This window comes from Macaca mulatta, chromosome 13 (assembly GCF_049350105.2).
Source record: "Macaca mulatta isolate MMU2019108-1 chromosome 13, T2T-MMU8v2.0, whole genome shotgun sequence".
NCBI lineage: Eukaryota > Metazoa > Chordata > Mammalia > Primates > Cercopithecidae > Macaca > Macaca mulatta.
Window position 1 is genome coordinate 8456409 of NC_133418.1, and position 12353 is coordinate 8468761.

The 12353-nt window shown below is 43.0% G+C and overlaps 1 protein-coding gene across 1 annotated transcript in view; it reads right to left on the minus strand.

The window, feature by feature from the left end:
- The window catches only part of LONRF2 (LON peptidase N-terminal domain and ring finger 2), a 40211-nt gene that overhangs the window by 4250 nt on the left and 23608 nt on the right, over positions 1-12353 (minus strand). The window contains exons 8-11 of the mRNA XM_015112962.3: positions 9765-9886; positions 8590-8748; positions 4584-4746; positions 1230-1379 (exon numbers count right to left, since the gene is read on the minus strand). Coding sequence (XP_014968448.2) covers positions 1230-1379; positions 4584-4746; positions 8590-8748; positions 9765-9886 — 594 coding nt within the window. The remainder of the gene's footprint in view (positions 1-1229; positions 1380-4583; positions 4747-8589; positions 8749-9764; positions 9887-12353) is intronic.

Here is a 12353-nt window from a genome sequence, read left to right on the forward strand (position 1 = left end):
GGCTCTGATGGAGGAAGGAAGCCGAGGATTGCCACCAGCCTCTACAAGCTGCAAAGGCAAGGAAACAGACCCTCCCTCACAACCTCCACAGAGGAGCACATGCTGCCATCACCCGGATCATAGTCTGGCCTGCAGAACCAGGACTGGAAGATAAATACATATGTGTTGCTTTAAGCCACCACATTCGTGAAATTTCTTAACAGCAGTAGTCGGAAGCTAATATACCTGCCAAGTAGAGATGGATTAATTTGGTTAATAAACAAAAACTCCTAGAAAAAGAGTGACTCATATCCTAATGCAAGTCAGTCTAACCATCATGTTTTCTGAATCTGAGTTCCAGGACATTGTAGAACAAAGGCTTATGCAAAAAGGGCAAGCCAGAAAGGACTTAATGGCTATTTCTGGCAGTTAAAGCATTTTTCTGTGTTTGGAAAAGAAAGAATTCAGGCAGGGGGTAAAATATAGAAGCTCCAAGAGATAGAAAAAAAAAAAGTTAAAGTGGATGGGGAAAGACACAAAAGACATTTCACATCACCCTAAACCAGCTGAGAGCCAATCTCCCTCCCGTACTGTCTTTGACAGCTGGGCATCCGTGTACAGGTGGGAGGTATACGCTCTCAAGCACAATCTTAAACCAGCCCAGCCTGGCTCTCCCATCTAATGCAGAGGAGAGGGCCACCTGAGCTTAGAAATGCTCCACAAACCTGAAGCTCATTCATTGCTTAAAGAACCAGCGTCACCAAGAGTACGCGTAGGGAGCACTGGAGAAAGCCCATGACAGCTGGGCGGCAGGGTCCTTACAGGACAAGGAAGTCATGCTTCTAATGTCACAAGAAGGATGGGATTTTTCTCTTCACTTATTCAACATCTGTATACCAGGTGCAAGGCAATGCTATGTGCCGAAGGTGGAGTGTTCGTGCCAATACAATAAAGTTACTACTTAAATTTTAAGATGTGAGTGAAAGAAGCAAAGGGCTGCAAACTGACAGTCAAGCAGAATAAAATGTTGTTAGAAAAGAAACTGTTCTGTTAGAAAGCCTTTGGTGTTTTGCTTCACAAGTCCTGTGCTACCACAGTAGGTGCTCCTTTGGGCTGTTAGTAGAAGAACTGGTTCATAAGCAACCACACTGGGGTACCCACCATCATACTGCCAGGCTCTCCACCAGAACGATGGCTCAGCACACGACAGCAGGAAATAACAGAATTATAAAGGAAAAAGGAGAGCATACCTGAGGCTCCGGTTCTCTGTCTGGCATTACCCCAAAATGACTTAAAATTTGTTCTTTCATGCGATCCTGGAGAGACGCAAACCAGGAAACAGACTGTTGATGCACGGAATCGTGGAGCGCGGCAAGTTCTTCATACGCCGGACCCTCCACCTGATCAGGGAAAAAGGCAGGGCCGTATGAACCATCCATGGTAATGCACATAACACAGTTAGCGACCTCTACACTGCCACTGAGTGGATTTGTGGCATTTAGCACTTTAATAATTCATCAATTTCACAAAAATGGTACATGCCCAATATAGAAATCTGCATTTTTTTTGCATAGTTGAAATCTATCAATTGTATCTTGATTTTTCTCTTCATACCATAATATAAGCACGTTTCACATAATTTTGAATAATTTTCAATGGCTGCATGCAATTTTATATTTGAGATACATGCCAATTTACTTAACTATTCACGTAAGTTATTTAGAATAGTCTAGCTTTTTATTTTTAAAAATAACACAGTAATATAAACACTTATGCAAAAGTTGTTTTGTTTTCTTTTGTTTGTTGACAAGGGAGGGAGGTATGGTTTCCTCAGGATAGTTTCCTAGAGACCTTGATAGAATTACCAAGCCAAAGGGTGACATTTTAAAAATTGTATTCCATATCACCAAACTATATTCCTAAAGGCATGATAGGGCAAGACTATCCTCATTACATTGGCCTGGGCTGATGGACTCCAGCTTGTCGTCGGCCACAGCACCTTAGACTGGCCAAGCTTGGCCTCTGGCCCCTATGTCACTGTCATGTCTGTCATTAAATTATGCCTCGCTCCTGTTCAGGAACACCTGGCAGAGGAGGAAGAGCATGGAACTGGGAATCACGGGACCAGGGTTTGTTCTGGCTTCATCACCAACTCTCCTGTGTGAATCTAGCCAGTCTCACAGCCTCGTGAGGGCAGAGTTTTCTCATCTGTATAACAGGAATAAACCATGCAGGTCCTTTCCTGTTATAAAATTCCAGTACCTACAAAAACTACGGTGTGCTGAGAAATTATAATGTAATGCATACACCACCCTCAATTTGATTTATATAAATCAAATATTCATATGTGATAGAGGATTTTCTTGTAAAAGCAAGCTAAAATTGCTTCATGTTGCATCTATTTAAGCCCCCATTTTAAAATAAACACATACACTATGAAAAGCTGTCATCTACAACGACGGTCAATAAACCCTGCTGTCAGGTCTGTCCACCCCGCAGAAAGACCCTGAAGATGATCACTTTCAGCCGTAGCTTTGAAATCCAGCTTTCTGGTCCAGTCTGGGGGTTGGGCTCCCTGCTCTGCTCCTCTGCACTGGGATGACCAGAAACCGCAGCTGGAGGAGGCAGAGAGGTAGCGTCCTGGGTGTGACTCCATTCACAAATCCTAAGTGTACACGACTGCCCCAAAAATGACTCCTAGTGTGATGTGGGGTGGCTGTGTACCCTCACTTCCACATTTCCAAATGTCAACCAAAGAATTTAAAAGAGGAATACGATAATTCCAAGGATTTCCTCCTTTTAAGTATTTTAAAATTTCTTGCTGCAGTATAATGTACAGACCAAAAAGTGCATAGATCTTGTTTAGCTCAAAGAGTCTTCTCAAAGAGTATACACCATTTCTCAACTGTATACACCAGTCTGACCATCACCCAAAACCAGATAGACATTTCCACTACCTAGAAAGATTCTTCACCGCCCCCTCCAGTCAATTACAAAGCCAACCCCACAAGCCTTTTCTGACTTCTGTCCCCAGAGTCTAGTTCTGCCTGTTCCTGGAAGTATACAGATGAAGCCACGCAGTATGTGTTCGTCCTGCGTCTGGCATCTCTCACTTAGCATGTCTATGAGAGTCATCCATACTGTTTAGTGCACTAGTGGTTCATTTCTTTTTATTGACAGGTAGTATTGCATTGCATGGATGGACCACAATGTGTTCACTGACTCAAGTGTGATCAGCACCTGGACTGTTCCTGGTCTGGAGCTATAATGGAGTAAGACTGTTATGGACATCCTTGTGTCAGTCTGTTGGAGAATCTCTCAAAACGTTTTGCTAATTTGTCAAATCATAGGTCCTGATATTTCTACGAGACACATGAAAAAATTCTTAAGGGGTAATAAATTCAAGTCTTTTCTACTTAGCTTTGGGAGGTATTTTTAAGTTGTAGATTTTGTCACGTTCTGAATTAATACCAATCTAGAGAGCAGAGACTGACAGACTGCTGTTTCTGAGTCAAACCATGCTCACCACCATGTTTCCGGAAATCACATTCAATGGAAAACCGTCATGCTCATGCCTTCACACATTGTCTATGGCCGCTTTTGCACTGCAAGGGCAGAACTGAGTAGTTTTGACAGAGACCATATGGCCTGTGGAGTCTAAAGTACTTATTATCCAGCCCTTTACAGAAAAAGTTTGCCAGCTCCAGGGCTAGAGCATCCAATAGCAAATCACAAGCCTATTTTGCAATGTGCAGGTTTACATGTTGCCTAAGTACAGTAAGGTCTCTTTTTTTTTTTTTTTTTTTTTTTTTTTTTTGAGATGGAGTCTTATTTTGTCGCCCAGGCTGGAGTGCAGTGGTGCCATCTCAGCTCACCGCAACCTTTGTCTCCCGGGTTCAAGCAATTCTCCTGCCTCAGCCTCCCAAGTAGCTGGACTACAGTTGCCCGCCACCACACATGGCTAATTTTTTATATTTTTAGTAGAACCAGGGTTTCACTGTGTTAGCCAGGATGGTCTCAATCTCCTGACCTCGTGATCTGCCTGCCTCGGCCTCCCAAAGTGCTGGGATTACAGGCGTGAGCCACCACGCCCGGCCAGATCATTTTTTTTAAAGGAGATTTCTGTACTAGCTCCCAGCTCAGGTAAAAATCCACTGAGAAAATAAATAACTGACGAAGGCAATGGCTCATGCGCTTTGGGACTACTACGCTTTGGCCGAGGTGGGAGGACTGCTTGAGTCCAGGAGTTTGAGACCAGCTTGGGAAACACAGGGAGACTCTGTTTCAACAAAAAAAATTTTTTTAATTAGCCACGTATGGTAGTGTGCACCTATGGTCCCAGCTACTGGGGAGGCTAAAGCAGGAGGATCGTTTGAGCCCGGGAGGTCAAGGCTGCAGCGAGCTGAGATCATGCTGCTGCACTCTGGCCTGCACGACAGAACGAGACCTTGACTCAAAAACAAACAAACAAACAAACAAATGTAAGTGACGAATTAAGGACTTAAGTAATATTGTCAGTACAAGTTTGACAAAGCTTTTCCACAACGCAAGAGGGAAACAAGAGGACAGACCTCTACAAAATACACCAGTACAATAAGCCTTACCTTTTCATCTTCAAGATACTCAATGTCCGCTGTGTTATAGCCGTCTCTGTGACGGTGGCTAAGCACTCGGAACCGACTGACGCCAATCGCGTCTACAACAGAACTTCCATCGGGAAACGTTTTCACGTCCTTAATCTCCAGCATGCATCCATATTCTGAAAGCCTGAAGAGACGGTTGGGAGAAATGACTGTGATTTTTAAAAGGCAGGGGGCCTTTAGTTTTCCCTGGATGAGGGTTTGCTTTTAAAAGGAATACAAAGCCACACAAAACGGTGTCTCCACATCAGACCAGCAAGGTTACTGTCGCTGAGAGACACGTGCACATGGTTGCTTGTGTTAGATGCTAAATATAGTGGTGATGGTGGCTGCAGGGGAAGGGCTCCGGGTGAGACAGGACTTGTGCCTTAGCAGTTCCAACGGGCTAGTGTTTTGGGAAGGACTCAAGAGATGGGAAGAGATGAAATCTCAAATGTGGCTCCTCAGCCACCTTGGCAGGGCAACATCAGGACTGCCCAGCTGGTGCCATGCACACATTCGGCTTTCCAAAGCTCTCCCCAGCTCTTACCCACACTCTGTAACTATCACCCTTATCCTAGTGATATTCTCATGCTACCACGTGCCAAGTACCGCATGGAACAGTTTATAATACATATGCATTCAAGCCCACACTTAAAATTTGATTCATCAAAAGTCAACAAAGTGAAAACACAAGCTATAGGAGTTCCACGTGCACTGAGAATACAGAACACTAAAAAGAGTGTGAAAAACAACAAGAAAAACCCGATAAACCACAAAACATATGTCTCTTGAAGCCATCAGAGAGTGGAGATTGCCCAGGGTAACCAAACAAAGATCCCACAGGGAGAGAGTAGGCAGAGCCCAGGAAGAGACATAAAAGCGTGTAGGAAGAATTCAGCTATTTTTTTTTTTTAAACAAATTGCCAATGACCTTGTGTGGGCTGGCATCAGAATGCAGGTCTGGAGAGCTACATTCACAAAGGGAGTCTGCATCACACACAGGCTCTTAATCACAGATAAGAGGCTCCTTGGTGAGTCATGTCCTGCAGCGAGGCAGGCGTGGATGAGCTGACGTTTATTTGGAAGCCTCTGCTGGTGCTGGTTGCTGGGGCAGCAAGTCCTCCACCTTCAAAGGCACTCAGCTCCTCCTCCCTCCTGCCTTTGCCCACAAGGTCTTCACCTCATTCCAATTCTGCCAGCTCTGCCCTCCCCAACCAAAGTGCTGTGGAAAGCAGTCCCCGGCCACTGCCTTCATCTCCTTGCCTCCCCTTCACTCCTCCATATCCTACCGTTCCATTAAAATGCCTCCAAAAGTAGTCAGAGATGCCCTCTGAATTGCTCAGATCACTGGACAGGCTCCTGTCTGACCTCCCTAAAGCACGGCCCTGCAGACTGTTGCTGAGCCAATGCCTCTGCTCTCCTGCACCCTCTCTAACCAGCCCAGCCCTTCACAGCCCCTACCTCTGCATGTCCCTGCTGCTCCGTACTACCCAGAATGGTGCTCTAGGATATGGCTATTCTCATTCCAAAGCTCTCCCCAGCTCTTACCCACACTCTGATTGTAACTATCACCCGTAACCCAGTGATATTCTCACACTACCACGTGCCAAGCACCACACACAGCAGTTTATAATATATACGAATTCAAGCCCACACAACACGGAGGCTCAGAGGAATTAACTTCTCTAAGGCCACAGGGAGATTCAGAGCCGAAATGAGAATTCATGGCAGTGTGATTCTAAAGTCCTCATGGTGAGCAGCTTTACTACACATCCCTCAAACTAAAGAGCAGCAATGATTCAAACTGCCACCTGGATGCCTCTACTTATACACTTAATAAAACTCTCTCTTAACTCTCTGTTCCTGGTATCTAACAGGATGATCTCATTCACAGCGTGGGGAACCTGGAGGCGCCCTGAAGATTCCTCTTCAAGGGAGGACTGAATGCCCCCAGCAACCAGCAGGGGCCTCTAAATAAACGTCAGCTCCTCCAAGCCTGCCTCGCTGCAGGGCATGACTCACCAAGGAGCCTCTTATCTGTGGTTAAGAGCCTGTGTGTGATGCAGACTCCCTTTGTGAGTGTAGCTCTCCAGACCTGCACTCTGATGCCAGCCCACACAAGGTCATTGGCAATTTGTTTAAAAAAAAAAAATAGCTGAATTCTTCCTACACGCTTTTATGTCTCTTCCTGGGCTCTGCCTACTCTCTCCCCGTAGGATCTTGTTTGGTTACCCTGAGCAACCTCCACTCTCTGATGGCTTCAAGGAGTGTATGTTCTGTGGTTTATCTGCTTTTTCTTGTTTTTCTTGTTGTTTGGATGGGAATAACATTCTTTTCAGGGTTCTATATTCTCAGTGCACGTGGAACTCTTATAGCTTATTTTTTCACTGTGCTGACTTTAGATGAATCAAATTTTAATATATGCTAATTTACTAATCTCTCCCTCTTTTATGTATTCTCAGCACCTGGTATAAAAAAATCTTTCCCCATTCCAAATTATAAAGGCGGTCCCCAATATTTCCTCTTAAATGTTTTTATATTTTGTTTTTCACATTTCACATTAGGAATACAAATGTGTTATTTTTTATTTATGGCATAAAGTAAAGTTTTCTTCTCCCCTCTCATTTGGACTATCCACTAATTTTCTGGGCACCCTTTATTGAGTAGTTTGTCTTTTCTCATACAATTGTCTATAAATTTGGCATCCATATACGAGTGGACCTGTTTCAGATCTCTACCTTATTGTTTCATTGGTCTACTTACTAAGGCTTGTAAACTTGATATTATAGGAATGTTCTCCTGTTTGTTCAGCCAGATCTGGGCTTGGCCTTTTGCTTTTCCACACGGATTCTAAAATCAGCTTGAGCAAGTCCATGAAGAAGCCTCCTGGAGATGTTGACAGAAATTACTCTAGATTTGGGGAACTGGGTAGATACGGAATCTCTACGACATCGAGTCTCTGCACCAACAGACATGGCATTTCTCTCCATTGATTCAGAACTTCTTGAATATCTTTCAAGTTTCAGAATTTTCTCCATAAAGGTCCTATACATATTTTAAAAAGCTCTGTCCCTAGGTATTTATGGTAGAAAATTCTGAGTGGCCCTAAAAATGCAGTCTCCTCTTCTTCCTGGGCACGTGGGTGGACTCTATTTGCCAGGCTCCTCTGCAGCAGGTGTGAACAGGAGGCAGCCCCCTTTCTCCAGAGTCCTTTAAGAGCACGTGCGCCTCCTCCACAGTTAGCACTTGGATGCAGTGACCTCATCATGACCATGTAGGGCTGACAAGGCCCTAAGGGATGGGAGGGTCCTGAGTCCCCAAATCAGTCTACAGAGGGGAACAACCTGCTGGCCTGCAACACCCTCTCTGGACAAAGACGTGAAACGAGGGGAGGGGAAAACCAAGCATAGTGCGTTTTTGTGAGACTGAAAATGATTTGGCTGTAGAGACAGAGAAAAAGCTTTGTGCAGGATATAGACATTTTTCTTTTTTAATTTTTTTTGTAGAGATGGGGTCTCCCTATGCTGCCTAAGCTGGTCTCCAACTCCTGGGCTCAAGCGATTCTCTCACCCTCGCCTCCCAACGTGCTGGGATTACAAATGTGAGCCACCAAGCCCAGCCGCAATTTTTCTAGACCTCAAAAGTTGGACTAGATTTGTTTGTATATAAATGAGGATAAAGAAAACTGCAGGCAGAGGGAAGCATGGAGGTTTGGAAGCATGAGGTGTCACAAGAGAAGGGCAAGTAGCACGGCAGTGGACTAGCTTGAAAGGAAGAGGTGGGCAGTGAGGCTAGAAAGAAGGGATGGGACCGCATTGTGGGCAGCCTTGAACTTGGACTTTGCTATGTAATGGGAGTCACTTGAACTTGGACTTTGCTATGTAATGGGAGTCACTGGAGGTTTTCAAGCATCCACCTAAATCATTCTGCAAGAAAAACGTCAAACGTTGCCCTTCATTAGGACCCTTTGAATGCTGACAGTTCTTACCCTGCGTGCTCAGCAGATAGACACATGCCAAACCGCTTGGTGCCAGTTTCCATGCATCTTCTTATCATAAGCCGATAGCGGGGCTCAAAGACGTGGAGTGGACACGGGACCGTGGGGAAGGCCATGGCACACACAAAGATGGGGACGTCTCTGGTCAGACTGCAGAAGTAAGGGGACATGTTACCTCAGATACATGAGCTGTTAGATCAGAGGGTAGTACTGGCCACCAAAACAGCAAAAGCCAGCCAACCTCAGTTCTCCCCTCTACAAAAGAAAACCCTCAGGCTAAGAGGGACAAGAAAGCCAAGGACTATAGCACATGAAAATTCTCTGCTCACCCAGGTTTCCTGACCAATCTGTCTTATTTAACTTGAGAAAGGAGAAGATGCTGAATTATATTACTTTGCTTGGAAAAGTTATAGCTTTTAAGCACTCTATTAAAATTATAATAAAAGCAAAAACTGCATAGTACTCAAAGGCAATGAGTTTTAAATAGAAGAGTGGAAGAGTGATAAGATCGCTACTAAAATACAAAACTTTTGCCATTTTAAAAGATGAAAACTGTCAAGCCTGTCGTGATTCGCAATCCTGGGTATTAGTTCTCATTCTCTCTACTTTTTAAAACTGTGCTTCACTTTACTCCATTTTGCAGATATTACATTAAAACAATTTTTGAGGTAAAATATATAATTTACTATTCTTAAGTGTACAGTTCATCAGTAACAAATACATTTATATTATTTGCCTTTTATTTATTTTTAAATATTTTTTAAATACAGAGATGGGGTCTTGCTATGTTGACTAGGTTGGTCTTGAACTCCTAAGCTCAGGCAATCCTCCTGCTTTGGCCTCCCAAAATGCTAATATTATAGGCATGAGCCACTGTGCCCAGCCTTCTTTGCTTTTTAAATCCTGAAAAATTCAGTATCACTTATTTACATACAAAAAGCAACTATATAATTTTGTTAAAACACTGTAAAAATACCTTATTAAAAAAGAAAAAAATTCTTATAACTTCTTGCAATTATATTTCCAAAAATACTTTACAACTAACATTTGTTTCCATTTACACGCCAAGAGAGTTCTCTGCCATGAAAAGAAAATCTGAGGTGAAGCTGAAGTTGACAAAGTTCAATCTGAACTTAAGACCAAGGACACACAACATGAGCACTTACTTTGACAGTTCTGACATTTCTTCATCATAAATTCTCTTCCTATCAGACAATTCATCCGGCAAATATCGAAATATTAATTCTTCGGCCAGAACAGTTATGTTAAAGTTCCTGCTTGCCAATAACTTCAACAAAAACAAACAAACAAAAATAGTCAAATGATACTGTATGGTAACTGACTCTAAAGGATGAAGCTTCCGTGAGTCAAAAGGTGAACAAAGAGGTGGCGGCTAGGATCTCTGAGCAGGTAAGAAGAAACAGGGATGGAGAGGGAGGCGGGCCAGTCTGTGCCAGGAGCCCGGACAGCCCCTCTGCTGTGAGAAAAGGCCAGGAGGAGGCGTTCACCTGGGCAAAGGATGAGGCAACTCAATCTTGACAGCATCTACATTTTCAACCAAGTGCCCTGATGTTGGTGAGAGGGGAGGGAGTGAAGTAGGGCATGTTGGGAGTAGAGAGACTTTTGCAATGATCAGCTTGGAGAGTGAAGAACTGGAACTACTAGAGAAAGAAGGTAAGAATGATTACTCATGTTTTGAGTCTAAGACTTAAAATTGTTAATTTAAACTGACACCAATCGTCTCAACGTTGTGTTTTTTTCTAGCTTTGTTGTGTTACTCAGGATGCATGCAAAAGGCAAAAGTTGACTTTCTTTGGATTGAGAAAGAGAGTGAGGGACCATAGATTAAAGCTGGATGTGAGGGAAAGGTGGAAGGAGACTCAACAAGAAAGTGCTGGGATCAGTGGGTAGAAGGGCCACAATGTGGCTGAACTACTACTCTGTGTGTGCGTGTATGTGTGTGTGCATGTGTGCACACAGAGTAGTAGTTCGGTAGGCTGCACTGTTTTATTGCAGGCATGTATACTAGCATATAGTAGCTCTTTTCACTGACATTCTGATACACATCAGGACCATTGCAGGTGCTTTACCGGTCCTGAAAACAGTATAATACTATGGTTGTTCTCTCTATTGTGCTCATAAAGCTGTGATTCAGAAAGGGTAAGGGGGTCAGTGCTGAGCCCCCATGGCACACAAGGACCCCAGGCCTGGCGAGCTTCAGGGCTCTGCTCTTTCTTTGGTGGCCTGCTGTATTTCTGGGCTTGGTACGGCTCCACGTATTTCCAACACACGATGGCTGGGTGAGTCCTTCGCATACTGTCAGGTTTCCCTATAGCTGGTGTGAAACAAACTACATGTATTGCTGTGACTGACTGGGAACCAGGAGTTCAAACTTTGGAAACGCCTACGTTTGAGAACCACCATCACAGGGTAACTGGTAGAGAAACACGCTATCACCTCATTCACAAAACTGCTTTATAATTGTCATTATTATATGACATAGGTATTTAATAAATGGTTTATGACGTCCTTTTATTGAAGAGTAATATAATAAAATGTGTTCTACTTGGCATGATGCTAACCAAGGGTTCTGTAGATTCACATACAATTGATGATTCAAGTCCCTGGTAGTGCGTGCAAAGTCACCTATGCACATGATGTGACTTCTGCATTGAAGAAAGACGAAACTATAATTTTGGATTTTATTTCATTTTATAGTATTCTAATTTCTAATTTCTGGAACATTAGTAATCCATGTATAGTTTGCATGTAATCATTCATTCATTCATTCATTCAACAAAGACTTCTAAAGTCTGGTGAATGTGCTGGTCCCTGGAAATACAGGGAAAACAGGTCACAGAAAGCCTCAGTACTTAAGCAGCTTCTATTCTAGCGCCAACCTCCAGCTATCACTTCTTCACTCAGCCCCCTACAAGGCAGCATTGAAACGGAAGTGAGTAAGGTCTGTGTTGTAAACAGGGCTCACACATACATGCATTTTATTCTTATAAGAACAGACGACCTGTTCTGGCCCAGGCAGGCACCAGAACAAGAGGCAATGGGTCCGATGCATCTACTAGCAAGAAGAGACAGCAAATGCCTGGAGGAAAACTGCACAGGGGCCACCAAGGAAACAGCTCTGCAGACTCAGAACACAGCCACCACCGTGACACACAGTGCACAGCACAATAATTGATGTTTATGAGAACTCTGAAGACTTTAAAAAGATTCAGTATGCATGCAATTTAATAAAGCAAGTATGCACATATAATGTTTTAGAAAATGGTTTCAGTTGTAACTAGTTATTTTAAAAATGTTTTGGCAGTAAATTTTCAAGGTTATAATTATTTAAAACTTCACTTAAGTATAATATCTCCTCTTATCACATCAGATTTAAAGAATAAATTTTACTGTACATTTGTAAAAAGAAAAAAAACTTTATCCTACTTAAAATGCATTCAATAAATTTAATCTCTGGAAAGTAATTAAGGCAATATTATCAGTCTCATTTAATGAATGCAAAACAAAGGAAGATGCTCCCCATCTCCTTAAGATGTTATATGACTTGCTCCATAGAAAGTTAATGGTGCTAATGGGACCACAGCCCAATACAGCTGACATGGATTCACTATTTCAGAAATTGATCAGAAGGTCTTCAGCTTTTAAATATTCTTCATTGTATTTACCACACCTAAAGTAAATGGATTTAATCGTTTATATTGGGGCTAAATATCATTAAATAGCTTCCCCATGGA